The sequence below is a fragment of the Acinonyx jubatus genome, chromosome B3, assembly GCF_027475565.1.
Source record: "Acinonyx jubatus isolate Ajub_Pintada_27869175 chromosome B3, VMU_Ajub_asm_v1.0, whole genome shotgun sequence".
Lineage (NCBI taxonomy): Eukaryota > Metazoa > Chordata > Mammalia > Carnivora > Felidae > Acinonyx > Acinonyx jubatus.
In genome coordinates this window covers 51309046-51336713 of record NC_069386.1, presented here as the reverse complement: position 1 = coordinate 51336713, position 27668 = coordinate 51309046, and the positions used below count along the sequence as shown (strand labels likewise).

Sequence of the window (27668 nt, the reverse complement as noted above, 5' to 3'; positions counted from 1 at the left end):
CTGTAGATTTATTACACTTGAAGAGATGGAATTATTGTAAAAATTCAGCCCCTGAATTCTAAGAATGCCGGACTGCCACTTACCATTCTAACAGCATATGCAATATCCACTGAAAAATGAGGTATTTACATAGGTAGTCTTTTGGATTTATGAATTAAAAAAGGATAGCTCCAGTGACAGTACTGTAAGTTCAACTGCTTCTAATTCTTTGGTACAACTCAACTTTAAAGGATCTGCTTAAATTACACCCTCCTTGATTAAAGATTAGAGGCCCTCCGTGGAGAGAAAAAGTATATCAAAGAGAAACATTAATAGGAATGTAGCATAATAAAAATCTCTCCTAATAGTCAACAAGAGTAACCAGAAGGTATTAGTAATAAATTCTTTTTGTATATGATTTATTTATCCATAGATCAAAGAGCCTGAAGGACGTCCTCCTGCAGGAAGTTGCTAGAACTTAACCCACAGTACATATGGAGGTAGTCATTCTAACCACCAAACCACAATGCTACTTACTTTGAAGGAAGAAGCTAATTAATTTAAGCATCAAAAACATACAAGAGTGAAAACAATGATGGAAAAGTGCCACCTTTACAGAGAAGAAGCTATATATTTCATATATATACATAAAACATAAATTCATAAAACATAAATTATTCTGAAAAGCTCAAGTCTCAAGTGAATATCCCCAGGTTTTACTTTAGAAAAGGAAAAACTAAATGAGTAAAACATGGAAAAGTACCTTTAATTTTAACCTGGTTCGACCTTCTTCGTCTAGCATTTCCTCATCTTCAAATTCATCTTCGTAATACTGAGGATCAAAAGGTCTACAAATTGTTTTTAAAATAAAGTTATTAATTATATTTTATAAGGAACATTACAGCTATCTAATAACATCTCTATTAACATACTCCATTATACTAAAAATCATAATATAATGAAAAATCATAATGGTCAAATAAATACCTTCATGTTCAATTTCAAGGAAGTATTCAAATTACTGCCCCTTCTTGAAATTTGGTGCTAATACATACTGCTTGAAAAGCAAGGCTAAATATTCAAAATGTTCTTTACTTTTATATGTCTTCCAAAGAACAGGGCATACCTGCTCTAGCTTTCTACATCATTTTACTAGGGAAAAAAAAAATGAACCAAGCTTATATGTTACTTAGTGAATAATATCCATCAACACTGTTTAACTGTCCCAAACCATTAGTTTTTCTACATCCACAATGGCAGCTAAAGTGGACACGTTTAGTATCTCTAGCACATTCCACCACTCCCAATTTCAGCTTTTTCAGGGCTGTACTAGTTGAAAAACACCCAAAGGCTTGCAATTTCTATTAACTCATAAGAACATATCAACTGCTAAAAACAAACATTAAAAGTCTCCTTTAACATCAGTCCATACTTTTTCTATCACAAGATATGCTTATTTTTTCAGAGACACATGATCGATATTCCATTTTGTGATTAGCCAACTAATGTAAAATCAGAAAAATATCAACATTCCACATATTTCTATCCAACATCTAGAAATGCCTCTTTTCTTTCTTTTTTTTTTTTAAGAAACGCTTTTAACTGATCCCCTTACCTGGGCTCTACACTGAGAAAGTTGGGCAGTTTAACAAAATACAAGTCATTTCCTAAATCAGTGTTTACTTTGGGTATTTCTACTTCTATTCTGGTCTCAGGAATTGGCTCCTCCTCCTGTTGATCCTGAGGCAATCCATTTTCATCCTAGTAAAAGAAACAGAATTTTAGAGCTTGATAGAACCTTAGAAATGGTCTAGCCTAGCTCAACTTCCACACTTTAATGACTTAGGTAGACAAGAAGGGTATTGGGACTCTGGAGCTAAAACAGCCCTCAGTCCCCATCCCTACCCATTCAGCCCCCACCAAAAACTGCAAGGGAAACAAGATCAGTTCGGAAGCATCAATGTAAGAAAAGACGTCTTAAAAAAAACACAAAAAACTCTTTTGTGATAAATCTGTCTTCCACATATTCACCAACAGGAGTCACTCTTTCAATTAAAATGAGAGAAGATTATCAACAGTACACACTTCTTGGCATGAACAAGAAAGACATTTAAATCAGTTTTTCCAGTCACAGATCGCTGCAGTCTCCTCTCTTACAGCATGGCACCAACCTCATGCCAGGCACTTACTTTTTGTTTATATCCAGTTTCCCCCGTGGTAACACTTTGTAAAAACTATATGGCAACCAGGAGATTGACCTTGATATAATCAATACAGAACATTTCCATCATTACAAAGATTCATATCACCTTTTTATAGCTACATCCACTTTGTCCTTACCCTCATCCCTTCTAAATCTCAGGCAACCACTAAGCTCTTCTCCATTTCTGTAAGTTTGTCATTTCAAGAATACTATGTAAGTGGAATCATAGAGTGCATAACTTTTTGGGATTGGCTTTTTCTCACACTGCATACCCTGGACTTTCATCCAAGTTCTTGTGTGTATCAATACTTCAACCTTTTCATTGCTGAATGGCATTCCCGCGGATGAATGTACCAGGGTGGTTACTCCTACTCCCCTTTATAAACATGTGTTCCCTACATAACTAAGAAAGTCATCTGTTCATTGTACTTTTATATTGCAAAAGAGTTAGCAACTTCCTCTTCTCAGCATAAAAGAGATCCTGAATCTCTGAAACATTTACTTAGCCTTCAATAAGGGCACAGTTCACCCTGGCAATTTTACTTACAACAGGCTGTCCTGGAGTAGGTGGTTTATCTTCACCATCACTTCCTGAAGATATATCATCTGCACCTCCAAATAGATCCATGGTTCCACTGTTATCTGTAATATAGAGGAAAAATTCACAGTATTAATATACCTTACAAAAGTTCTTCAAAGTTATCCCTTCCACATAGTCCCAAGGTTTCTGGACCAGGCACCAGGAAAACTACACAAACACAACTCTGAACCTGGCTCTCAAAGATGTGACCAGAGTACCTATGGAGGGGGAAGGGGGCAAATTCAGGGAAAGGCAAGGCTGTAGAGGAAACATTTATTTTCCCTTCATTTTCTGCAACCTGTTCTTCTGTTTTCCTTTATTCTCCAGGAGCCCAAATGTCCTCCTACAGTCTAGATACTCACATTTGGGGCTCAAGCCCTCAATACAGGCCTATGCTCTACACAGTCCCTCAAGTTTTAAAAATGCAGGCCCCTGTCTATCCAGGCCCCTCTCATCAGAGGCAGAACTTCAGCTAAATTTGGTAAAACAACAACAATAATCTGTAATAAGCCAATAAACAAAAGGTAGAGGAGGGGGTGAAAGAAAGATAGGAGGGTGGTCAGAAAGTAGACTGCTTGAAACTGAGATTATAGAGCAGTTACAATCATTGGCAATGATATAGTCTACAATAAAACCATGAGAGAGAGCTACTGAGACAAAGGGGAGAAAAAAAGCCCTGGAAAAAAAGGAGAGGCAACACACTAGAATGGCCCCAATCCAGAACACTGACAACACTAAATGCTGGCAAAAATGTGGAGCAACAGGAACTCTCAATCATTGTTCACAGGAATGCAAATGCGACAGCTACTTTAGAAGACAGCCTGGCAGTTTCTTAGAAAGCTAAATAAACTCTCACCATATGCTCTAACAATCATGCTCCTTGGTATTTACCCAAAGGAGTTGCAAACTTATGTCCACACTAAAACCTGCAAACAAATGTTTACAGCAGCTTTATTCATATTTGCCAAAACTTGGAAGTAACCAAGATGTCCTTCAGTAGGTGAATGGATAAACTGATACATCCAAAGGAATATTACTCAGTCCTAAAAAAAAAAAAAAAGTAAGCGGTCAAGCCATAAAAGACATGGAGGAAATGCACATTACTAAGTAAAAGAAGCCAATCAGAAAAGGCTACGTTCTATATAACTCCAATTATATGACATTCTGGAAAAGGCAAAACTATGGAATCAATAAAAAGATCAGCAATTGCCAGACGTTAGGTGCAAGGAGAGATGAATAGGTAGAACATGAGGGGTTTTAGGACAGTGAAACTAACTCCTCGATATGATACCATAATGATGGATACAGGTCACTCACATTTGTCCAAACACACAAAATGTACAACACCAAGAGTGAACCAGAGTGAACCGTAATATAAACTATGGGCTTTGGATAATGACGTATCAGTGTAGGTTCATCAATTGTAATACATGTACCGCTCTGGTGGGGGATGCTGATAATGAGGTAGATTATGCATGTGTGAGGGCAGGAGGTATGTGGGAAATCTCTGTATCTTCCCCCAATTCCAGAGGGAACCCTAAACTGCTCTAAAACACAAACAGCTCTAAAAAATAAAGCCATAACAATTAAAATTAAAAAAAAAAAAAAAAAAAGGGAGGCAAGGAAGGTCCAGGTTCTGCCAAGTTCATCTGTATGATAAAATCAAAATGAAATACCACCCAACTCATGTACCTTCTGATTCATTTTCTTCCTAGTTCTTAACACCATCTGACATAGTGTATGTTTAATTTACTTCGTGTCATTATCAGTCTCCCTAACCTACCCTGACCCTACCAGAATGTTGATCATTGCTACATTCCCAGCACCCAGAACAGTACTAGTACACAGTAGGTTCTCAATAAACAACCGAGCTAAATAAAAGAATGAATATATCAAATTCTGATACCAACCCTCTAAGACAGCTAGCATCATCTCCCTTTTACAGATCAGAAAACTGAAGGGTAGTAAATAACTGATTTGACCAAACTTCATACAGCTGGAAACTGGAGCCACAGAGATTCTAACTTGGATCATCTGATTCCAAAGTCCAGGCACATAACCACTAGCTACAGATCCAAAGATCTTTAAGTAAATCCCACAACTTCCTGTTCTGCCAGCTCTCTCCTTTTCTCTCTAGTTGACCCTCTATTTGCTTTACTTATAGTGTTACTTACAATAATTTATATAAGCTATTTAACATTAATGCCTAATTACCATTTAGCACAATGGTTGTGTGTAATGAAACTATCAAATTTATGTTTGTGGAAACTTTTACACTAACATCTGTATTGTACAGCAATCTGCCATTTGAAACAGTCACCCATAGAGATGAACAGGCAGATCTTTTATCCTTTTAACAAACCTACCTTACTTAATCCTGGGTTTTTATGGCTTCTTCATCTAACCCATAGCTTTAAAGAATCAAGTCCTTCTTGTGTTATTAACCTACTAAGGAATTAAGAACTAGTTGTCCTGAAACTATCAGTATTCAAACTAAAGAAATGGACGTTGCCACCTCAATCAGAGCCTCAGCCTCCTAACAACAGATTTATCTAACTATAAATGAAGAAGCAGAGGGGTGGGGCTGGCTCTATCAGTAGAGCATGCGATGCTTGATCTCAGGGTCATGTGTTCAAGCCCCACACTGGGCATAGGGCTTAGGTTAAAAAAAAAAAGAAGAAAAAAAGCAGCAGCAACAGGTTCTTCTCCAACTGATTAAGCATAAATGATTTCTCATATCTGTACAACTTCCCTGTGTACACTAAGTGTATCCACACTCTTTTCCATGGATCTTGCAGTCTGGGGTAAATGTCCAGAGTCGACAGCGCACTACAGTTAAATGAAGAGAGAGAGACAGAAATATATATATATAAAAGAAGTAACTGGAATACCTTTTGGTACCTCAGTGTCACTATCTGCTTCTGAATCAGAGGCAATTGCATTCTTGCGTTTCATACGTAAAACTTCATCTTCACTGTCACTGCCCCTTGCAGACTCTGTAAGGGTAGAATTAGAAGTTCTTCATAATCACAGTCATATCTTAACTTTGAATTCTGTGCTTTAAAAGCAACACTGGGGATAAACAAACTGTGGTGTACCCATACAATGGAAAACTACTCAGTAATAAATAAGAATGAACTACTGATACATGTTAACAATTTAGATAAATCTCAAATGCATCCTGCTAGGTGAAAGAAGTCTAAATTAAAGAAAAAAAGGCTACATACTACATCTGATTCCATTTTACTAATGACATTCTCCCAAAGACAAAAGTGCAGTGAGAAAACAGATCAGTAATTGTCAGGGGACAGTGGTGGAGAAAGGATGTGACTACAAAAGGGACAGAATGAGGGAGTTTTTTAGGTTAACAGAACTGTTCTGCGTCCTAACTGTGGGATGTTACACAAAGATATTTATGTGTTAACACTACTAGAACTGTACATACACATACAACCTGTAGTTAATTTAAAAATAAAATTAATTCAAGGAACATTATTTTCTATAAGCAGAAAAACCTGATAGAATGAAAAAAGTGGTACTGAAACTTATGACCAAATTTATATAGGACTCATTACAAAAAAAGAAAAACAGAGGTAAAAACATTGCAATCAATGGAAGAGACAAATACAGTTGAACAATATGGAGGTTAGGGACACTGCCCCCCCCCCCCACACACAACACAGTCAAAAATCCACAAATAATGTCTGACTCCCCCAAAACAAGTACTGATACCCTATTGTTGACTGGAAGCCTTCCTGACAACATAAACAGTTAACACATATTTGGTATGTTACACACTCTGTATTCTTACAACAAAGCTAGAAAAAAAATATTAAGAAAATCATAAAATACATTTATAATAATGTACTATATTTAATGAAAAACTTGCATATAAGGAGACCCACAGAGTTCAAACCCATGTTGCTCAAGAGTCAACTGTATGTCACTATCTCTGGATGGTACAACTATTTCCCTAATTGTCAACTTGAAGAAAACCACGTCGATCTAGTTAAGAGTTAAGCAGAATAACCAGCTATAAGATTCCCCACCATAACCCTAGCCTTAGGTTAATCTGCTATTATTGGGGAAGTAATGCATGAACTTTAATGATTCTGCTACCAGTACAAATAACTCTACCCAAAACTAGTTATTGAATACTTATTGCAGTCCTGTAGTCTAGACAGACCTTTATCCATCTCTCGAAATTCTTTGGCCTCCTCCTAAATAATGCCAAAATGTGGTCTTGAATGCTATCCTGTGAGTATGTATTAGAGGATTAAAGGCCCTCTCCCCCATATCTAAGCTAAGATGACAGGATCAATATGTGAGTATAATCAATCACCTATGGAAATGAAACAATCTAGGTATTACTTAAGAATTCTAACCTAACCAAAGTGACTTTTACAATGCAAAGAAACAAGATCTCCAAATTTCAATATTCTATACGAAGAATGTGTTAACTTGAGAAGAACAGTGTACATAACTATTATAAAAGGGAGTCAGTAGCCAAAGTTAGGCTATGTGTTTCCTGCAGCTTTAAGAAATAAGTATTCTGACCCAAGCACATCTCTCTAGAGGATGCATGTGTCAAGCTACCATAGCTCACTGAGATCATCCAGCCACGTTTTCATCTTCTGGATGTTATACTCCCCAGGCAACCTCCTGATATTACCATTTGGTATCCAATGTCGATTTTCCCCAACGGCAAGTATACAATGACAAGAGAGAAATAACTGATCCTCTCAAAATCAATAATTTTGCAACTCAATGTTTATAAACTAGTTTCTTATACTATCAGTATAAGTGACTAGTTTGAATGAACTCCTTGGAGCCTAATTACCTCTGGATGATCAAATTTTGGATCTCAAAAACCTTGAGCTGGAGTATGAGATTTACAAGTCAGTACAACTACCCTATGGAGATTTTCAATGGCATTGCTTTTTTTCCCCAGGCAAATCTATTCTCACCTGAGGCATGCTTCTCAGTTACCCACAGAAATGGAACCAACTCCATTCATTACCTAGCTACTTAAGCACCATATATCTTTCCTGAAGACTGTCCTCTTTTTTTTCTTGATCTATTATCAATTAACAAATGATGGTAGATAAAAATAAATGGATTATTAGGGGGAAAAATTTAAAGCAAAACGTATACTTAGAAAGGGCTGAAATGGAGGAACAGAAGAGAAAAACAGGTACTAAAGGTGGGCATGGATACTGCACCACTGCTGTATATGGACGCTTCTACTAAACCATTTTGGTTCTCATAAATGCATTACCTGATTTCTGGTCCTGTTCCTCTTCATCATCTGAATGCCTGTGTTCTTCATCTGAGGCCTGTGGCCTTTCATCATCAGAATTTTGCATTTTCTCCTCATCAGACATCTGTGGCCGTTCTTCATCATCAGAATTCTGTTTCTCATCATCATTATCAGAAGCTGCTGGCCGTTCATCATCAGAATTAGCCTTCTCCTCTTCTGACAGTTGTCTCTCATCATCTGAAAGCTGAGGCCTGTCCTCATCATCTGTGTTTTGCATTTTCTCATCATCATCAGAATTCTGCAGCTTATCTTCATCAGATCCTTGTGCCCTCTCTTCATCATCGGAATTTTGTATCTTTTCATCATCTGACTGGTCGCTTTTATCTTCTCTGTCCCATTTTTCATCATCTGAATGTGCTTTTTCAGAACCTTCTGCTTCTGAATGATGGCTCCCTCCATCTGATCTATGACCTTCATCTTCATCATCATTATGAGCTTCTGATCCACTGTGCTGATCTACATCTGAGGGGTCATTGTCTTCATGGTCAGAACGCTCAGAAGCTTCTGACCTATTGTCTGATCTTTCAGAGTGATTATCACTCCCACTGTGATGTGAAGCTCCCTCATCCTCACTGTCATCTCCAAACAGTTCCTTATTACTTGGCTTTCCTGAATCACCTCTTTCATCTTGCTCACTTTCACTTCCAGAGGCATTACTGCCAGAAGCAACATTCTCTTGATCAGAATCCGAGTCTGATCCAGAATCCGAATCTATGAGATCATATAAACACAGAATGATGTCAGTGAAAAAGGCAAGGTAAAGAGCACCAAAAGTCAATCCCAACATAAAAGGAATGAGAAAACATGTCAAAAACCATCAGAATCAATTTTCTCTCTACTCAGGAAACTAACCAAAAGCTGCAGCAACCAGGGGAATGCTTAACAAGAAAAACCAGGTGAACTCCAATAAAACTTTATGTTTTAATTTATCCTGTTGCTCCACTCCAACTCCAACCCCAACTCCCCAGCTCAATAATGCCTTAAAGATAGCCCAAATTTCTGGTACGTGGACCACTACTAAAGGGAGCAGAAGGGACCTCATTCACAAAGAATCATGGTTGTTAGTTTTGATCTGCCTGGTGGATCACTGGACTGGCTCAAAGGGCTGACTTTATCTCACTTAGAAGTCTCTCAAAGGCAGTTACCTGGGAATGTTTGCCAAAAACATTTACAGGCAAATGTATTAGTTGCCACTGCCTGGGATAATGGATAGTAGTTGTGGCAAGTAATTAAGAAGCTTTGGGGCAAGTAATTAAGAGGAAAGGCTGGAGAATTACATCATTCAGGGAGTAAGGGCTTTTACAAGCTCTCATATATTCCTAGAGATCTGGAAGGCCACATACTTGCCCAGGGCTGTGCACATGCCCAGGAAATAATTTAGAGGGTACTAAGCTCTCACTTCCAGTTGACCTTCAGGTTCTGTGGTTAAAGCAAAAGATGAAGGCAAAAACAGGTTGTAAACTGCCGGGTTGAGAGTTGAAAGCCTGCCCAACACAGAGACCCAACTGCAAAGACTGGGAGGTTTTTTTTTGTTTTGTCTTATTTTGTTTTTTTGTTTTTGGTTCTAGGCATTTAAGGATATCTCTGTCTAATCACAAGCTGACCATTATGTTAAAGGGCAGAGATTTTAGTGGCCACACACAACAAAGATTGTGGGCTTTACTAACCTAGTTCAAAAGAATCACTAAACAATAACTACTGCAACAAACAGCAACAACAAATCCTGAGGAAGGGAGAGAATTTGATTTCTTGAGTTACCACATTATAATACTCAAAATGACAAGTTATCAACAAAAAACTATAAAGAAATACAAAGAACCAAGGAAGTATGGCCCATATGTATGAAAAAAGGCTAGAAACTATCCCAGAAGAAGCCCAGACAATGAAAATGATGTTTTACCAAATAGAGAATATCAATAAAAAGACAGATTTTTTTTAAACATATTATTTAAAAAGAGCCAAAAAGAAATTCTGGAGTTGAAAAATACAATAAATGAAGTGAAAATTCATTAGGGAGCTAAAGAACAGATGTAAGCAGGAAGAAGGCAGAATCAGTAAACTTTAGAAGAAGTCAATGAAGATTAAGTGAGGAACAGAAGAGAAAAAAATTAAGAAAAATAAAATCTAAAAGATTTGTGGGATACCATCAAGTGTACCAACATATACATAATGGGAGTCCCAGAAGAAGAAAGGGCAGAAAGATTATTTGAAGAAATAATGGTCAAACACATCCCAAATGTGATCAAAGACATTCAAGAAACTTAGTGAATGCCAAATAGGATAAAATTAGAGATCCACACCTACACACGGCATTATCAAACAGTTAAAGACAAAGGCAAAAAAAAAGAATGCTGAAAGCAGCAAGAGAAGCAATTTGTTCCACACAAGGAATTCTCGATAACAATGATTTCTTGTCAGAAACCATGGAAACGAGAAGGCAGTGGATTAACATATCCAAAATACTGGAACAAAGACTGTCAACCAAGAATTATATTCCCAGCAAAACTAGACTTCAGAATGAAAGCATGATAGAAGTGACAGAAGAAAAAAATACAGAAATCAGACTTCTTCAAAAAGAAAAACTTCTATACAAAAGACATTATCAAGAAACTGAAAAAACAACAAAAAGAATAGGACAAAATATTTGCAAACCATGTATCTGCTAAGTGTCTAGTACCCAGATATCCAGATACATAAACAATGTTTACTACTCAACAAAAGACTACACAATTAAAAAGTGGACAAAGGACTTGAAATGACATTTGTCCAAAGTTATACATACCAATGGCCAATGAGCACATGAGAAGTCTATTCCACATCATTAGCCATTAGGAAATGCAAATTGAATTCGCAATGAGATACCACTTGACACCAACAGAGATGGATACATTAAAAAAAAAGAAAAATGTACAGTAAGTGTTACTGAGGATGTGAAAAAAAATGAAACCCTCGAATATTGCTGGTAGTAATGTAAAATGGTCTGGTCCCTCTGGAAAATGGTGTAATTCCTCAAAAGTTAAACAAAGAATTACCATATGACTCAGCAATTCCACCCCTATGTATATACTCAAAAGAATTGAAAACAGGCAAATACTTGTACACAAATGTTCATAGCAGGGGCACCTGGGTGGCTCAGTCAGTAAGTGCCTGACTTCAGGTCAGGTCATGATCACATGGTTTGTGAGTTTGAGTTCCGGTATCATCCGGCCCTGCAACGACAGCTGAGCCTAGAGCCTGCTTTGGATCTTCTGCCCCCTCTCCTTATCCCTCCCCAACTTGTGCACTTGCTCGCTCTTTCTCAAAAATAAATAAATAAACTTAAATACAGTTCACAGCAGCACTACTCAAACAGCCAAAAGATGGAAACATTGTAAAGGTGCTAAATACCCAATTGCTCACTTTAAAACCATTAATTTTAGGGGCACCTGGGTGGTTCAGTCAGTTAAGCTTCTGACTTAGGTTCGGGTCATGATCTAACAGTTCATGAGTTTGAGCCCCACATCGAACTCTTTGGATCCTCTGTACCCCTCTGTCTCTCTGCCCCTCCCCCACCTACACTCTCCCTCTGTCTCTCAAAATAAATAAACTTTAAAAAAAATTTAAAAAATGGTTAATTTTATATGAATTTCACATCAATAAAAAACTGGCAAAACTGAGACATTCCCAGACAAACAAAAACAGAGTTTATTGCTACTAGGCCTGCCTCCTAAACGAAGCCTGTCCAGCTTAAATGAAATGACAGCAGTTTGAATCCACGTGAGGAAATAAAGAATAAGGAAACTCAATAGGTAATTATAAAAGTTAACATCAATGTATTTCTAGGAACTCCTTTCTTGATTAGATTTCAAACACAGTAACATAAAACAGTAATTATAAAACCACATCACTGGGAAGTCAATGTATAACGATGTAATTTGTGACAATAACAACAAAGGCAAGAGAGGATGAACTATGTAGAAAAAAATGTGCCTGTACTGCTAAAATTAAGTTGATATTAATCCAAACTAGATTATTATAATTCAAGATGTTAACTGTAATCACCAGAATAACCGCTAAGAAAAAAACTAAAAACTATACAGAAAAATAAACAAGAAGGAAATCAATAGTACCCTAAAAGAAAATCAGTCTTAAAAAAAGAGACTGGGCGCCTGGGCGGCTCAGTCAGGTAAGCCTCCAATCTTGATTTTGGCTCAGGTCATGGTCTCACAGTTTCTGGGACTGAGCCCCACATCAGGCTCTACACTGATGGCATGGAGCCTGCTTTGGATCCTCTGTCTCCCTCTCTCTGCCCCTCCCTCCCCTCTCAAAATAAATAAATAAAAACTTTAAAAAAAGGGGGGGAGAACAATATACAAATTGAGGAACAAAAAAGATATGACATATAGAAAACAAATAGCAAAATGGCAAAAGTGCTTCCTTATCAATAATTATTTTAAACAGAAATGATTAACTTCTCCAATGAAAAGGCAGGAATTGGCAAAATGAATTTCTATTTGTTTAATTTTTTACTTTTTTGCAAATTATCTGTAAGAGTCTCACTTTATTATTTTTTTAATATGAAATTTATTACCAAATTGGTTTCTATACAACACCCAGTGCTCATCCCAACAGGTGCCCTCCTCAATGCCCATCACCCACTTTCCCCTCCCTCCCACCCCCACATCAACCCTCAGTTTATACTCAGTTTTTAAGAGTCTTATGGTGTGCCTCCTTGCCTCTCTGTAACTTTTTCCCCCTCCGCCTCCCCCATGGTCTTCTGTTAAGTTTTTCAGGATCCACATAAGAGTGAAAACATATGGTATCTGTCTTTCCCTGTATGAGTTATTTCACTTAGCATAACACTCTCCAGTTCCATCCACGTTGCTACAAAAGGCCGTATTTCATTCTTTCTCATTGACAAGTAGTATTCCATTGTATAAACCACATCTTCTTTATCCATTCATCAGTTGATAGACATTTAGGCTCTTTCCATAATTGTTGAAAGTGCCGCTATAAACACTGGGGTACAAGTGCCCCTATGCATCAGCAACCGCATACTCAAATAGGTTGAAAGTGAAAGTATGGAAAAAGATACTCCATGTAAATAGAAACGAAAAGAGAGCTATAGTGGTTATACTAATATTAAACAAAATAAATCTTAAGACAAAATTGTTACAAGATAAAAAAGGACATTACGAAATAAAAGGGCCCATCTGACATGAAGATATAATAGTTGTAAACATATATGCACCTAAAAACAAAAACTGACAGAACTGAAGGGAGAAATAGTCCAAAAACAACAGTTGGAAACTTCAATAGTCCACTTACAATAACAGCCAGAACTAGGCAGAAGATCAATGAGGAAACAGAGAACTTAAATAATACTAGAAACCAACCACACATATAGACATCAATAGAACACTCCACTACCATCATTCTTCCCAAGTGTACACTAAACATTCTCCAGGTTAGAGCATATGTTACGATCCAAAACAAATTTCAGTACATTTAAGAAGGTTGAAAACACGTGAAGTATCTTTACTGACAACAATGGAATGAAAATGAATTCAGTAACAGAGGCAAATCTCGAAAATTCACAAGTGCATATTAAACAATGCACTCAAACAATCACGGGCTCAAAGAAGAAATCACAAAGGAAATTACAAATATTTTCCGATGAATGAAAATGAAAATACAGGATGCCAAAAGGTAAGGGATGTAGAGAAAGCAGTGCTGAAAGGGAAATCTGTAGCTGTAAACACCTACATTAAAAAAAAGAGAAATCTCGGGGCATCTGCGTGGCTCAGTCAAACATCCAATTTGGGCTCAGGTCATGATCTCGCAGTTCATGAGTTTGAGCCCCACACTGGGTTCTGTGCTGACAGCTCAGAGCTTGGAGCCTGCTTCAGATTCTGTGTCTCCCTCTCTCTCTCTGTCCCTCCCCTGCTCATACTCTGTCTCTCTCTCTCAGAAATAAACATTTTTTTTAAAATTAAAAAAAAAAAAGAGAAATCTCAGGGGAGCCTGGCTGGCTCAGTAGGTAGAGTGTCTGAATCTTGATCTCAAAGTCGTGAGTTCAAGCCCCATGATGGGCATAGAGCTTACTGGGGAAAAAATAAAAAATAAATCCAACAGGGGCGCCTGGGTGGCTCATTCAGTTGAGCGTCCAACTTTGGCTCAGGTCATGATCTCACAGTTTGTGAGTTTGAGCCCCACGTTGGGCTCTGTGCTGACAGCTCAGAACCTGGAGCCTGCTGCGGATTCTGTGTCTCCCTCTCTCTCTACCCCTTCCCCACTCACACTCTATCTCTGTCTCAAAAATAAATATTAGAAAAATTAAAAAAAAAAAAAAAAAAAAAAAAAACCAACAAACACCCAGGACCAGAAGATGGCTTCACTCATGAATCCTATCAAATGTTTAAAGAATTAATGCTTATTCTTCTCAAACTCTTTGAAGCAAAGGGAACAGTTCCTAATCCATTCTATGAGGCCAGCATTATCCTGCTACCAAAACCAAAGATGTCATGAATAAAGAAAACTACAGACCAATAAGCCTTATGAATACAAATGCAAAAATACTAAACAAAATACTAGCAAACTGAACCCAACAGCATATTAAAAGGATATGACAAAGTGGGAGCTATCCTAGGAATAAATGGTGGTTCAAGATTATTGTGACCATATTAACCAAATAAAGCAAAGTAAGCTTTTTTTTTTTTTTTTTTTAATTTTAGAGAGAAAGAAGGAGCAAGCCCAAGCAGGGGAGAGACCGGCAGAAGGAGAGAAGGGGAGAGAGCGGGGGAGAGAGAGAGAGAGAGAGAGAGAGAATATCTTAAGCAGGCTCAGCACAGAGCCCAACATGGGGCTTAATCCCACAACCCTGGGATCATGACCTGAGCAGAAATCAAGAGTCAGATGCTCAACCAACTAAGCCACCCAGGCACCCCAAGAAAAGTGAGCATTTTTAAAAAATGTTTATTTTTGAGAGAGAGCACAGGCGAGGGAGAGGCAGAGAGAGAGAGAGAAGGAGACGGAGAATCCAAAGCAGGTTCCAGGCCCTGAGCTGTGAGCACAGAGCCCTATGTGGGGCTAGAACCAACACACCATGAGATCATGACCTAAGCCAAAGTCAGATGCTTAACCAACTGAGCCACCCAGGTGCCCCCAAAAGTGAGCATTTTAATTGATGGAGAAAAGACATTTGACAAAATCCAACACCCTTTCGTGATAAAACTACTCAACAAACTAGGGATAAAAGGGAATTTTCTCAACCTGAAAAAGGGCATCTACAAAAACCCACAGCTAATATATGTAATTGTGATGGCACGGATGCTTTCTCCCGACTAGCATATCCATTCTTACCACTTGGATACAACATTGTACAGAAAGTTGTAGCTGCGGCAATTAGGCAAGAAAAAGAAATAAAAACATCCAAATTGCAAAAGAGGTGAAACTATATTTGCACATGACAAGATCTCTTATGTAGAAAATCCTAAAGAATGCACGCACAAAAAACTAATTACAGCTAGTAGAGTCAGCAAGGTTGCAAGATAGAAGATACACATACAAAAATCAGTTATATTTCTATACACTACCAATGAACAATTCAAAAATGAAATTAAGATAACAACTTCACCTGAGATAGTATTCAAAAGACTAAAATACTTAGGAGTAAATTGAACTCAGGAGGTGCAAGATTTTTACAATTAAAGCTACAAAACACTGTTAAAAGAAATAAGACACCTGACACAATTATACATAAAAGAAATGTTGAGCCTAGGTAGAGATTTTACCCATTGTTACGGCAAGATATTTGTCAGGTGTAGTTATTTTCCACAACTGTCTAATGAAATATGCTAGGCTTCACAGGAATTGCCCTGTCACATCCATACTACCTTCAAGACCAAAGCAATCTTCAAGGACAGATTTGTAAGTCAATCCTACAGTGTCCTATTATCTAACCATAACGTGGAAGAAAGCAGCAACAGACTCACACAAAAGTAAAACATGAAGCCCAGAAAAGCAACCATCTCCACACATCACTTCTCCATACACTGGGTTAGCAACAGGAAAGCAATGCAGGATACATCTTACTAAACTATTGTTTCTTTCTATCCAACTACTTACAAATATGTATTAAGCATCCACATAAGCCTACGGGTCGGGGAGACAACCTTTTCATCATTCTGTCCCTGACACCCACCAAAGTAGCTAGAACATAATAGGGGATCAATTAATACTTATTGAATGAATGAACAACTTCATGACAGTGAGTCATGGGAAAGTTCACATAGAACTGTGCCTTGAAAGGTAAATGGGATACAAAAAAGTAAAAATAAGGGGGGAAAAGAAAACACCAGCAAAGGTAATGGAACAAGAGTTAGTATACAGGACTCTATATTTCCAGACTCATCCCAACTGGAACCTCCTGAATACCCATCTCAGTGGAGCCCTCACACTAGATTTCCACTTGGTGCTCACTTCACTACACTCAAAAATATAAATAAACTGGAGTTAGAGAAAAAAAGAACCACAACAATAATGCATTTTGCTAAGGAAAAAAAGTAGATAACGTTACTTTGAGCCTGGGGGCTTTCAAGAATTCTGAACTTGGTCTTGGGGCCCTTGTCACTTCAAATAACTCTTATTCATATTTCAAACTCAAACATCCACAGTCCTTGTGCCAGAAGTACTTCCATGCACCACTAATCATTCATTTAATCAACAAGTCCTTTCTCCTCTCCAAACACAGATCCCATATGCTCTCAATCTAATACCACAGACTCAAGAAATTCCAGTTTCTGCACAGGTTCTCACAAGACACATCGTCTCCGGTGCATAACGCCTATGTAAAGCTCTACCCCTGTATCCTGCCAGTCCTCCTCACCCAGACATCTCAAACTCCGCATCACGCCACTCTGATTTCAATCAAGAGGGCTTTCTGAGCCCCTCTGCAAATTCGTCCATCTCATACCCATATTCCTGAGCACCTACTATCCGTTCATTCACAAACAGATCTTACTCTGCGCTCACTTGTGCAAAACAGGACGGAGCAGGACCCCCAGGTTCTTACCCGGGCCGCGCAGGCTCTCCTGCGCCGCCACCTCTGCCCCGCGCCTTTACCCCACCGGCTCCCAAGCACCGCATGCTCCACGGACACCAAGAACCCCGAGCCTCACACTCCGTGTTCGTCTCTCCGATTCCCGCCCAGGGAGGCTGGTACCGCCAGGAGTGCAGGGGGCGCTGAGGCAAGCGTGGAGGAAGCGCCACTACTGGTCCGTAACACCTCAGGGTTCGCAGACCCGGAACCTTACCGCCTTCGGGCTCCTGCAGCAGAAGCCCCTACACGCACCGCTCCCCTGAAGCCCAACCGATCCCACCTTTACGCTCAGCATCGCTATCAGCGTCGCTCCCGAAGAGATCCTCCATATCCGCCATCGACCCGCACGTCCGCCACTGCCTCTGCTGGGGGCGCCTCCGCGGCTGTCTTTACGGCAGGGAACCAACGAAACGCGACAGTGTCGCAAAGATTCGCTGAAAGCCTCCTTCCCTTCTGTGACCTGGTATTTGCCTGCTCAATGACTCTCCCATGTCCACTGTGAGCATAAGTCCCGCCCTTTAGTCGATATCCGTTCCTATTTGCGAGCACTCTCACAGAGGGTGGGGCGTCTCCCGTCTGGGTGTCCGCGGCGTGGGCGGTTCTTGAGTCGCTGGGCGGAAGGGCCTAGACCGAGTTAAACCTGCCACGAATCAGGCCTGAAGTCCTTTGTTTCAGATTGGCGAGCGGTTCCCAAATTGTTGAGAACTCCATAGAGCATTTCGTGTAGGTTGTATATGTTGCTATTTAACGTATTAGCAATTAAAGCAATTCAAATATTAAATTTAAATTCAAAATGTGTAAATAACAGGTTAACATAAATAGTATTTTAAAATTTTAAATGACTGTAGTCTTTTCAAAACCAAAAAATTGGAAGAGTGGAATTGTTTTACAGTTTGAAAAGATCTTTAATGCCTGGCTTAGAAGACAGCTTAATTCTCATACCTGCTTCTACATTCAGTCTACTGAGAAATGTTTTGGTTGAAGGCATGTGAAGAAAATCTAGCCTCATACAGACAGGACCTCTCAGACCCCTTGAAAGGGTTTTCTTCGGACCGCTTTTTGACAACTACAGTTTCAGAGCAGTGTATCTCAAACAAATTTTACATCCTAACCCACTATACACTTACTGTATAAAATGAAATATTTCACAAAACAATACTTCTTTACCACTAAGATGCTGCCTGAGATTTCCTACTCTCCTTTATTCTATTTCAGCTTTTGTTTTGTTTTGGTTTTAATGCCAGCAAGCAGTGAACCCACTAAATTGCTTTCATGATTTACTAGTGGATTACAGCATGCAACTGGAAAAACACTATTCAGAGGGTTCCACTGTGTTCATTTTGCTGACAAAAAGTTTTATTTTGGTAGGAAATGTGGCTATAATTGTACATTATAAAATCAGACAGTAAGAATTTTCATAATAGGTTACTGCTAGGTAAACCCTCTTGCTTCACTGAAGCTTAAAGAAAGAATGACTTGAATATGTTACAGACTAGGTCTTTTTTTAGAAAGCTTATATTTTGGTTTTTTAAAAAAATGTACATCTTGTGCTAAATTATTACCTGATTTAGTTCAGATAAGGGTTTTGTCTCATAAGGGTTTTGATCTTGGACAAGCGATATGGATTTTTAATTTGGAGATTATGAGATATGTTTTTGTTACAGATAAGAGTGCCTGACAGAGTTCAAGTGGATATGGTATCAATTCTAGAACTGTTGTGTTTAAAATGGAAAGTGTAAGACTAGGTAGATGGAATCACTTTAAAACTTTTGGGTATACTGGAAAAATAAGTATTCGATTTGTGATTCATTTTCATTCAGAGTACTATCTTTGAAAAGTGCACTTATTCAGTCTTGAATTACAGTGCCTATATTCGTGACTAATAAATAGACTTTGTGTTGATTTCATTTGCATAAAAATGCAAAACAAATAACTTCTGGCTTTTTACTTTTTTTGTTTTTGTTCTACTTTATACTGATCATTGTTCTATTCATTGCCTTTCCTCATACAAAATACAATACATTCAACTAGATTTCAGCCAAATCAATCACAATCATTGATGTACTGCTTGCCTGAGGTTATACCCAGGTCACTTTCATTGATGTTTAGAGTATTTAAGATGATCTTTTCACTTCAGAGAAGTTCGTCCTATTGGGTTTGTGTTTTCAAAACTTTTTTTTTTTTTTACTTTATTTAGTTATTTTGAGAGAGCATGCTCACATGTGTGGGGGAGGGGCAGAGAGAGGGAGAGAGAGAATCCTAAGCAGGCTCTGCAGTGTCAGTGTGAGCCTGACATGGGGCTCAAACCCATGAACCATGAGATCATTACCTGAGCCGAAATCAAGAGTCAGATGCTTAACCAACTGAACCACCCAGGTGTCCCTGTGTTTGATTCATTTAATTTTGGGTGTTAAGATTATCTCTTGATTTGCTCACAGGGATGGAGAATTTTATCTATCAAATGTGTGATTAAATAAAACAACTACAGAGCAGCTTTACCTTGTTACCAAATTTTTGAGAGGTTGTCTCTTTTTCCTCATTTTCTGCCTTCATAAGGTGAAGATAGATCCTCAGAATTGTGACCTTTGATACACCCACAATATCTCCAGAGAGGTTCAACTAGACTGATTATATAACACAGCACAGTTACTGTATTATTACAAGTATTTTTACAAAATAACAAGAATACCTTTAAGATTTATAAACTCTATGTTCACATCAAGTTGAAACAGTATAAGAGAAAGAGAGGGAGAGAAGCCCAGGAGCATAAGCAGCAGTGAGGGAGGGGCAGAGGGAGAGGAAGAAAGAATCTTTTTTTTTTTTTTTAATGTTTTATTATTTTTGAGAGAGCAAGAGCTAGAGGCAGAGAGAGAGGGAGACAGAGGATCCCAAGCCAGCTTCGCACCGACAGCCGAGAGCCCAATGTGGGGCTCAAACTCATGAACCTGAGTCGAAGTCAGTTAACCAACAGCCACCCAGGTGCCCCCTCTTTTTGTAATGTTCATTTAGTTAGTTTGAGAGAGAGAGAGAGAGCAAGCAGGGGAGAGGCAGAGAGAGGGAGACAGAAAATCCCATCATGGGCTCAATCCCATGAACTATGAAATCATGACCTGAGTCAGAGGCTTAACTGACTGAGCCACCCAGACGCATTATGGGGAGAGAGAATCTTAAGCAGTCTTCATGCCCAGCACGCAGCCAGAGAGGGGCTTGACCTTAGAGTCTGGAAGCTTAACCAACTGAGCCACCCAGGTGCCCCGGAGCTAACCTTTAAAAGGAACAGGCTGATGGGGCACCTGAGTGGCTCAGTCCATTAAGCGTCCGACTTGGGCTCAGACCATGATCTCATAGTTTGTGAGTTCAAGCCCGGTGTCAGGGTCTGTGCTGAGCGCTCAGAGCCTGGAGCCTGCTTCAGATTCTGTGTCTCCCTTTCTCTCTCTGCCCCTCTCTCACTCATGCTCTGTCTCTCTCTGAAGAATAAATAAACATTAGAAATAAATAAATAAAATAAAAAGAACCGTTTGGTCTGAACTAGAGAGGAAGAGAGAAGTCCTGCAGTTTCTGTCCCTAGCCATGAGTCAACAATGGGGCAGCTCATTTCTTGGAAGCTATGGAGCACTCACTTATAGTCTGCCTTTATTAGATTCTTTGCTGAATTGGATCTCTGCAATGGGTGGTATACGGATATAAAAATAATAGCAAACATGGTATATGCAACGTGTGTGTGTGTGTGTGTGTGTGTGTGTGTGTGTATACACAAGTTTGAGGGAAAATAGTGTAAAACATCTGAAGAATTTAAGTTTCAGAAGTAAATTATAAACTATATACAGGTCCTGAAGAATGGAAAGCCAGAAAATGACCAACATGAATGGCAGTCTGTCAGGAAAGGTTTCTTTTTTTTTTTTTTTTTAATTTTTTTTTCAACGTTTATTTATTTTTGGGACAGAGAGAGACAGAGCATGAACGGGGGAGGGGCAGAGAGAGAGGGAGACACAGAATCGGAAACAGGCTCCAGGCTCTGAGCCATCAGCCCAGAGCCTGATGTGGGGCTCGAACTCACGGACCGCAAGATTGTGACCTGGCTGAAGTCAGACGCTTAACCGACTGCGCCACCCAGGCGCCCCAGGAAAGGTTTCTTAGTACTATGTTCTAAATGTCTGTGTCCCCTCAAAATTCATACTGAAATCCCAATGCCAAAGTAATGATACTAGAAGGCGGGAAGTTTGGGAAGTGATTAGGTCATGAGGGTGGAGCCCACACGAATAGAATTCAAATTCTTATAAAAGAGATATTACAGAACTCCCTAGCCGTTTCCAACATGGGAGGACACAGCAAGAAAGTCCTGGCTGTGAACCAGGAAGAAGGAAGAGGACCCTTACCAGAATGCTGTCATCCTGGCACTTTGATCTTAGGCCCCCCAACCTCCAGAACAGTAAGAAACAAATTATGTATATATAGTTATATATGTGTATATAGTTATGTATGAGCTGCCTAGTCTATGGTATTTTATCAAAGCTGTCCAAGTAGACTAAGACAGGTTGATTCAAGCTAGACTATTGAAGTAATGGGAAGGAACGCATTTTTCGAAACATAAAATTGAGCAGAACGTAAAATTCAACCAAGCAAAACTTATGTTATTTTACTTAAATCTATTCCCTGATTCACACGAAGTTTCAGAACACTATGGATAAAGAGAACATTTTAAAAGCTTCTAGAGAGAGAAAAACCAGCTGACGTAGAAAGGATCTGGAATTGGGGCACCTAAGTGGCTCAGTCATTTGAGAGTCTGACTCTTGATTTTGGCTCAGTCCTGATCCCAGGGTTGTGGGATTGAGCCATTCATTGGGTTCTGAAGTGAACGCGGAGCCTGCTTAAGATTCTCTCTCTCCCCCCTCAGCCCGCCTCCTCTCCCCCACTCACATTCTCTCCCTCTCTCTCTCAAAAAAAAAAAAATTAAATTAAATAAAAACTTTAAAAGATCTGGAATTAACAATGGATTTATCAACAACAATTCTGAAAGTTAGAAAACAAAATCCTTAAGGAAAATGGTTCATTCTAGAATTCTGTATCCAACCAACCTATCATTAAGTACAAGGAAAGAATAATAATATTCTGTGTAAGCCAGCATCTATATAAGGAGACCTAAGGCTGCCATACCATGAAGATGCCCAAACTAGACACACAGACCAAATGGAGAGGTCCTCAACTACATAAAAAGAGATATCTGAAAAGAGAGAGAGAGAAATATCTAACCAACCTTCAGCTGCTGTAAACCTCCTGTGGTTCCAGCTCCATCTGAAGACAAGCTCAGTCAGAGACCCCAGGTCACAAATGCCCAGCTGAGACTTTCTGAAATTCTTATCTCACAGAACCCAGAAAACAATGAGTGGGTGTTGTGGCAGAATGCCACAAGTTTTGAGGTAGTTTGTTATATAGCAATAGCAATTGGAAGAGTTACTAAAGTACTTGACAGTCTATGAAATGTGACCCACCAAAATGAAGAACTAAACCAAGGAAGAGAAAAGCTTTAGAGGAAAAGGAACCCCAAGATTGGAAAGACGCAAAAGGAATCCCTATGATCCTAAAAGGCTGCTGGTCCAGAATGGAGCAAGAGCACAGAAGGCTCCCAGAGAGAGCAGTCTGAGAAGGACACACAGCTAATGGCATACCTGCTGCAGTCACTCATCCAATAGGGATTTAAGTGCCTTCTCCAAGCCAGAAACTATTGTGGGCACGGGAGATACAACAGAACACAAAATAGACCAAGCATCTGTTCTCAGAAACTTGCATTTTGGTGGAAGATGAGACACAATAAAAGAATATACTAATAAATTCATAAATATATACACTTAGTTTTGTATATTCATATCTGATGTGTTTGAATATTTTGAATGGGTATTTTCCTGTAATTAGAGTATAAAAAAATTTGTACCTGACACATTAAAACTAAGCAAACAGAGGAGAGCCAGGGTGTCTCAGTCAGTTAAGCGTCTGACTTCAGCTCAGGTCGTGATCTCACAGTTCGTGGGTTTGAGCCCTGTGTCGGGCTCTGTGCTGACGGCTCAGAGCCCGGAGCCTGCTTCAGATTCTGTGTCTCCTTCTCTCTCTGGCCCTCCCCTTCTTGCACTCTGTCTCTCTCTCTCTCAAAAATAAATAAACACTTAAATTAAAAAAAAAAAAACTAAGCAAACAGAAAACCAAGGAAATTATTACCTCCAAGGAAATAGGAAATGTAGCCCTCCAAAGGCTACAGAATGCTATGTGGCTCAGCTGGTAATAATAAGAGATAACACATAATACCTACACCTGCTAGGAGCTGTTATCAGTGCTTTTTATATGGATCCATTGTCCTTTATCCAAAACTCTTAGAGCCACATATGTTTCAAGATTCGGATATTTTCCCAGATTTTAGAAAGGGAATACAGCACATATATATTTATTCCTCAACACATCTAATTAGGTCTGAAGACGATATATCCCAAATCAAAATTAAATTTCTACGGCAAAATGTACAAAAATCCAAACTAAGAGTGATAAAACTTTAAATAGCTTTAGGTCAGTTCCCGGCAGCATTTGCTACCAAACGCTATGTACTTTTTATTTTAGAGCTTTTGGATTTCAGAATTGTGGCTAAGGGCTTCTGGGCCAGAACTAACTTATTCTTTCCTAATATATTCCTATATTATACATAAGGAACCTGAAGGAAACACAGAGAACCTAAGTGGTTTTTCCCTAGGTTACAAAGCTAATAAGACTTGCTTGGTCATAGTTATGTAAACACTGAGTATTTTAAGTGTAGTAGTACTATTTGACTTTTAAAATGTCACACACAGTCATAATTTTAGTGAGGAATAGTTTACCATTTGATATGGAAAGTTCCAAGACACATGAGTTCCGGGGGAAAAACATTCTGAACATGGTGTATATAAAGCTACCATCACATTTGAAATGTGTGTGTGTACCATATAAATGGATATACTGTCTCTGGAAGACTGCAACAAAAGCTGGAAACCAAGGAAAGGAGCTAGGGGACTGGAGGAGGGAAGAGAAGAAAAACCTCACTCACTGTGTACTTCCTGACACATTTGAGTTTTATACCCAGTGACTGTGTTCAAAATTCAATTAAATTTAATAGTAAGAAGATAGATACCAAAACGTCAATACTGCTTCGTTAACTCAGGATGCTCAGGTTTTTATTTTACAGCAGTCCCCTCCTCTCCTTGGTTTCACTTCCCAAGGTTTCAGGTACCCACAGTCAAGTCACCGCATCCAAAAGTAAATGATCTCCCTCCTAACGCGTCCTCCAAAGGTAACGAGTAGCCCAACACTAAGTCACAGTGCCTACATCCTTTACCTCACTTCATCTCACCATGAAGGCATTTTGTCATCTCACAGCATTGCAACAGGAAGAATGAGTACAGCACAGTAAGATACTCGAGAGAGAGGCCATACGCACATAACTTTTATTACACTACATTGCTATAATGGTTCTATTAGTTATTTCTTTTGTATTAACCTTTTTTATTGTTGTCAGAAGAGTGAGACTTGTTTTAGAATCTATACGCACACACAAAATTCTATATTAATTAACATGACAGATCAGAAACCAAAACAGCAAAACGAGTAAACAAGCTAAAGATTACAAATAGTCATCCTGCAGGAAAAAACTGTCATAAATAATAAAAAAGCATGAAACAAAACTTCATATTTGAATTCTACAGTTACTAATAATGCTAGCTATTAGTTATTTTGTTCATCTCTTATTGTGGCTAATTTCTATGTTAAACTTTATCATAGATATATGTACAGGAAAAAACATAGTGTATATATATTTATATATAGCATATTTATATATATATAGCATATATATATATATAGCATTCACTGGGAGGCAGATAAGGGGACTAGTGTATTTTATTCTTTTCTATGTTTTCCAAGTCTCCTACAATAAACATGCATTAGTTTTAGAATAATTGGGGAAAATTTTTCTTTAGGGAGTACATTCTTTATTCAACTATGTTTTTTTTACTGCGTTGGCATCCAGAATCCTATGACTATAGAAGTCTTCAGATTCTGAAGAATAAGTAAATCTTGGGTTCTTAGACTAATAAATTTTTTTTATGCTTATTTATTTTTGAGAGAGACAGAGTGTGAGCAGGGGAGGGGAAGAGAGAGAGGGAGACACAGATTCCGAAGCATGCTCCAGGCTCGGAGCCATCAGCACAGAGCCGACCCAGGGCTCAATTGGGTTCTTAGACTAATAAATGACAGTTGTTATTGTCATAATCCACAGTGGGCCTGGAGTAATTTTTTTTTTAAATGTTTATTTTTGAGACATAGAGTAGGTGCATGCATGAGCAGGGGAGGGGCAGAGAGAAAGTGAGGCAGAGGATCCCAAGGGGCTCTGCGCTGACAGAAGAGAGTTGGAAAGGGACTAGAACCCACGAACCCCAAGATCATGACCTGGGCTGAAGGCAGATGCTTAAATGACTGAGCCACCCAGGTGCCCCTCAAGTAACTTTTTAATAGAAGCTCTGTTTACTCAGTTGGAGTGATAGAAGTTATTTGAGGAGCAACTTTGGTTCACATCATGATCTCACAGTTTACTGCATCAAGCCCTAGATGCCCTACCACAGTTAGTGAGATAGAGCCCCAAATCCGGTTCAGTGCTGACAGTGTGAAGCTTGTTTGGGATTCTCTCTCCCTCTGTCTCTGCCCCTCCCCCACTCACATGTTTTTTTTTCTCTCTCTCTCTCTCTGTCTCTCAAAATAAAATAACTAAATAAATTTATTTATAAAAGTTTTTTCTTTTTTTTTTAATTTTTTTAACGTTTATTTATTTTTGAGACAGAGAGAGACAGAGCATGAACAGGGGAGGATCAGAGAGAGAGGGAGACACAGAATCCGAAACAGGCTGCAGGCTCTGAGCGGTCAGCACAGAGCCCGACGCGGGGCTCGAACTCACGGGCCGCGAGATCATGACCTGAGCCGAAGTCGGACCCTTAACCGACCAAGCCACCCAGGCGCCCCTAAAAGTTTTTTAATGTAAACCTAATTACCTCATGGGAGAGTTTTCAGGCTGTCAAGAAAAAGACAGAAATCTACATCTCATAATAAAATTTAAGCTGCTTTCCAAAATGATAGGAAACCCTTTTCTCAAATCTCTTTCCTTTCACCATCTTTATTGTTTTTCCTCTCACTGTCTTTAAACGAACTTACTTTAGATCCAAGTGTCAACTGCAAAACACTAGTTGATAATTGTTCCCTATGCAAATGAGAGTTTGGACAGCAAACATGGGCTTGGAAAATGTCTCAGCACACTTCCTATGAAAAGTTGCACTTGAGGAAAAAAAAATAAAAGAAGTAATGAGTCAGGTAAAGAACCATTTCTTAGCACTGAAGCAAAGGTTGTCCTTTTGAAACTTATCCTCTTGAATCTAGGGTTAGGTTTAGAGAGTGGCTTCCTTGAATAGGTAGCATTTAGGTTTCTCTCTGAAGCCTGAGGGTTACCAGGGAGCTATGTCCTTAAAAGACCTACCCAGCCAGCACAGGACGTCGGTGTAGTAGACACTAAAAGAGCCGGAACATCAACCACCCAGGGAAGGAATTAGAAGGAACAAAGAAAGGGGAGGCCGCAGAAAGGGGAGGCGGGGCGCTGTGCTTGTGGGTGTTAATGGAGGAAGCTAAGTAAAGTGATACGTAGCAAGGATACCAAAGGAACAAAATGGGAAGTATGAGGCAGGAAAAAAAAGAAGAAAAAACAGATGAAAGAGACAAAGGGAAAGGAGAAAAAACAACACATTTTTATAAAAGAACATAATAAAATAGTACTAAGGTGGGGGAATATTGAGACAAAAGTGGGAACGCCCTCCCAACGTTAGAACCAAAGAGACAGACAAAAAATTAGATTTACAAACTGCCCTGCCAACCGATATTTTTACAAATATTTTTACAAAGGAAGCAGTAAAACAAATTCGGCTCAAACCCAAAGCAAAACTGAAAAATGTCACTTTACAGTAAAGCTACTCTAATAAAATCTCTTCACTAGATTTCCTTATTCAGTTGGTTGTTTTAGAATCATCAGCATAAGTGCAGCGATATCATCTCCCTGTAAGGGTGGCAACTCCTCGCTCTGGCGCTCAACGTATTTTATCTTATCCACAGAGGGATTGCTACAAAGAGATTGCTACACTGTGTTTCACGCTTGCAATTGCAAAAAAAAAAAAAAAAAAAAAAAGCATTCCCGTATTAAAACCCTTAGTGGTAATATGGCAGAAGGCCACAAGATGGTGATGGTATACCCTGGAGAGACCTCATTCATCAGCAAAACCAGCAGCACGCGCGCACACCCCCACCCCCATCAGTTTTTCCTTAGCAAAAAAATTGACTTGGGGAGTGAGGGTGGTGTGAAGGAGAGAAGAGATTTGAAAAACACTAACTTTAGATAATAATAAAAACACTTCCTTTAACAAAACTTAGAAGAAACCATTTGGTTTCTCTTGTTTTCTCT

The 27668-nt window shown here is 38.9% G+C and overlaps 1 protein-coding gene and 1 long non-coding RNA gene across 3 annotated transcripts in view; one reads left to right on the top strand and one right to left on the bottom strand.

Moving 5' to 3' along the window:
- Positions 1-17838, bottom strand: part of LEO1 (LEO1 homolog, Paf1/RNA polymerase II complex component) — a 38136-nt gene extending 20298 nt beyond the window's left edge. Inside the window, exons 1-6 of one of the 2 annotated variants that reach the window (XM_015063481.3) lie at positions 17442-17838; positions 8041-8793; positions 5654-5758; positions 2730-2824; positions 1595-1740; positions 743-827 (exon numbers count right to left, since the gene is read on the bottom strand). In XM_015063481.3, the coding sequence (XP_014918967.1) occupies positions 743-827; positions 1595-1740; positions 2730-2824; positions 5654-5758; positions 8041-8793; positions 17442-17499 (1242 nt within the window). In that variant the 5' untranslated portion in view covers positions 17500-17838. Of the gene's footprint in view, positions 1-742; positions 828-1594; positions 1741-2729; positions 2825-5653; positions 5759-8040; positions 8794-10864; positions 10986-17441 lie in introns of those variants that run through there. The other variant, XM_027067255.2, reaches the window with a different exon arrangement.
- Positions 8346-10431, top strand: LOC128315942 (uncharacterized). The gene is made up of 2 exons (XR_008299176.1): positions 8346-8978; positions 9651-10431. It is a non-coding gene; the product is annotated as an uncharacterized LOC128315942 (long non-coding RNA).
- Positions 17839-27668: the final 9830 nt, after the last annotated feature.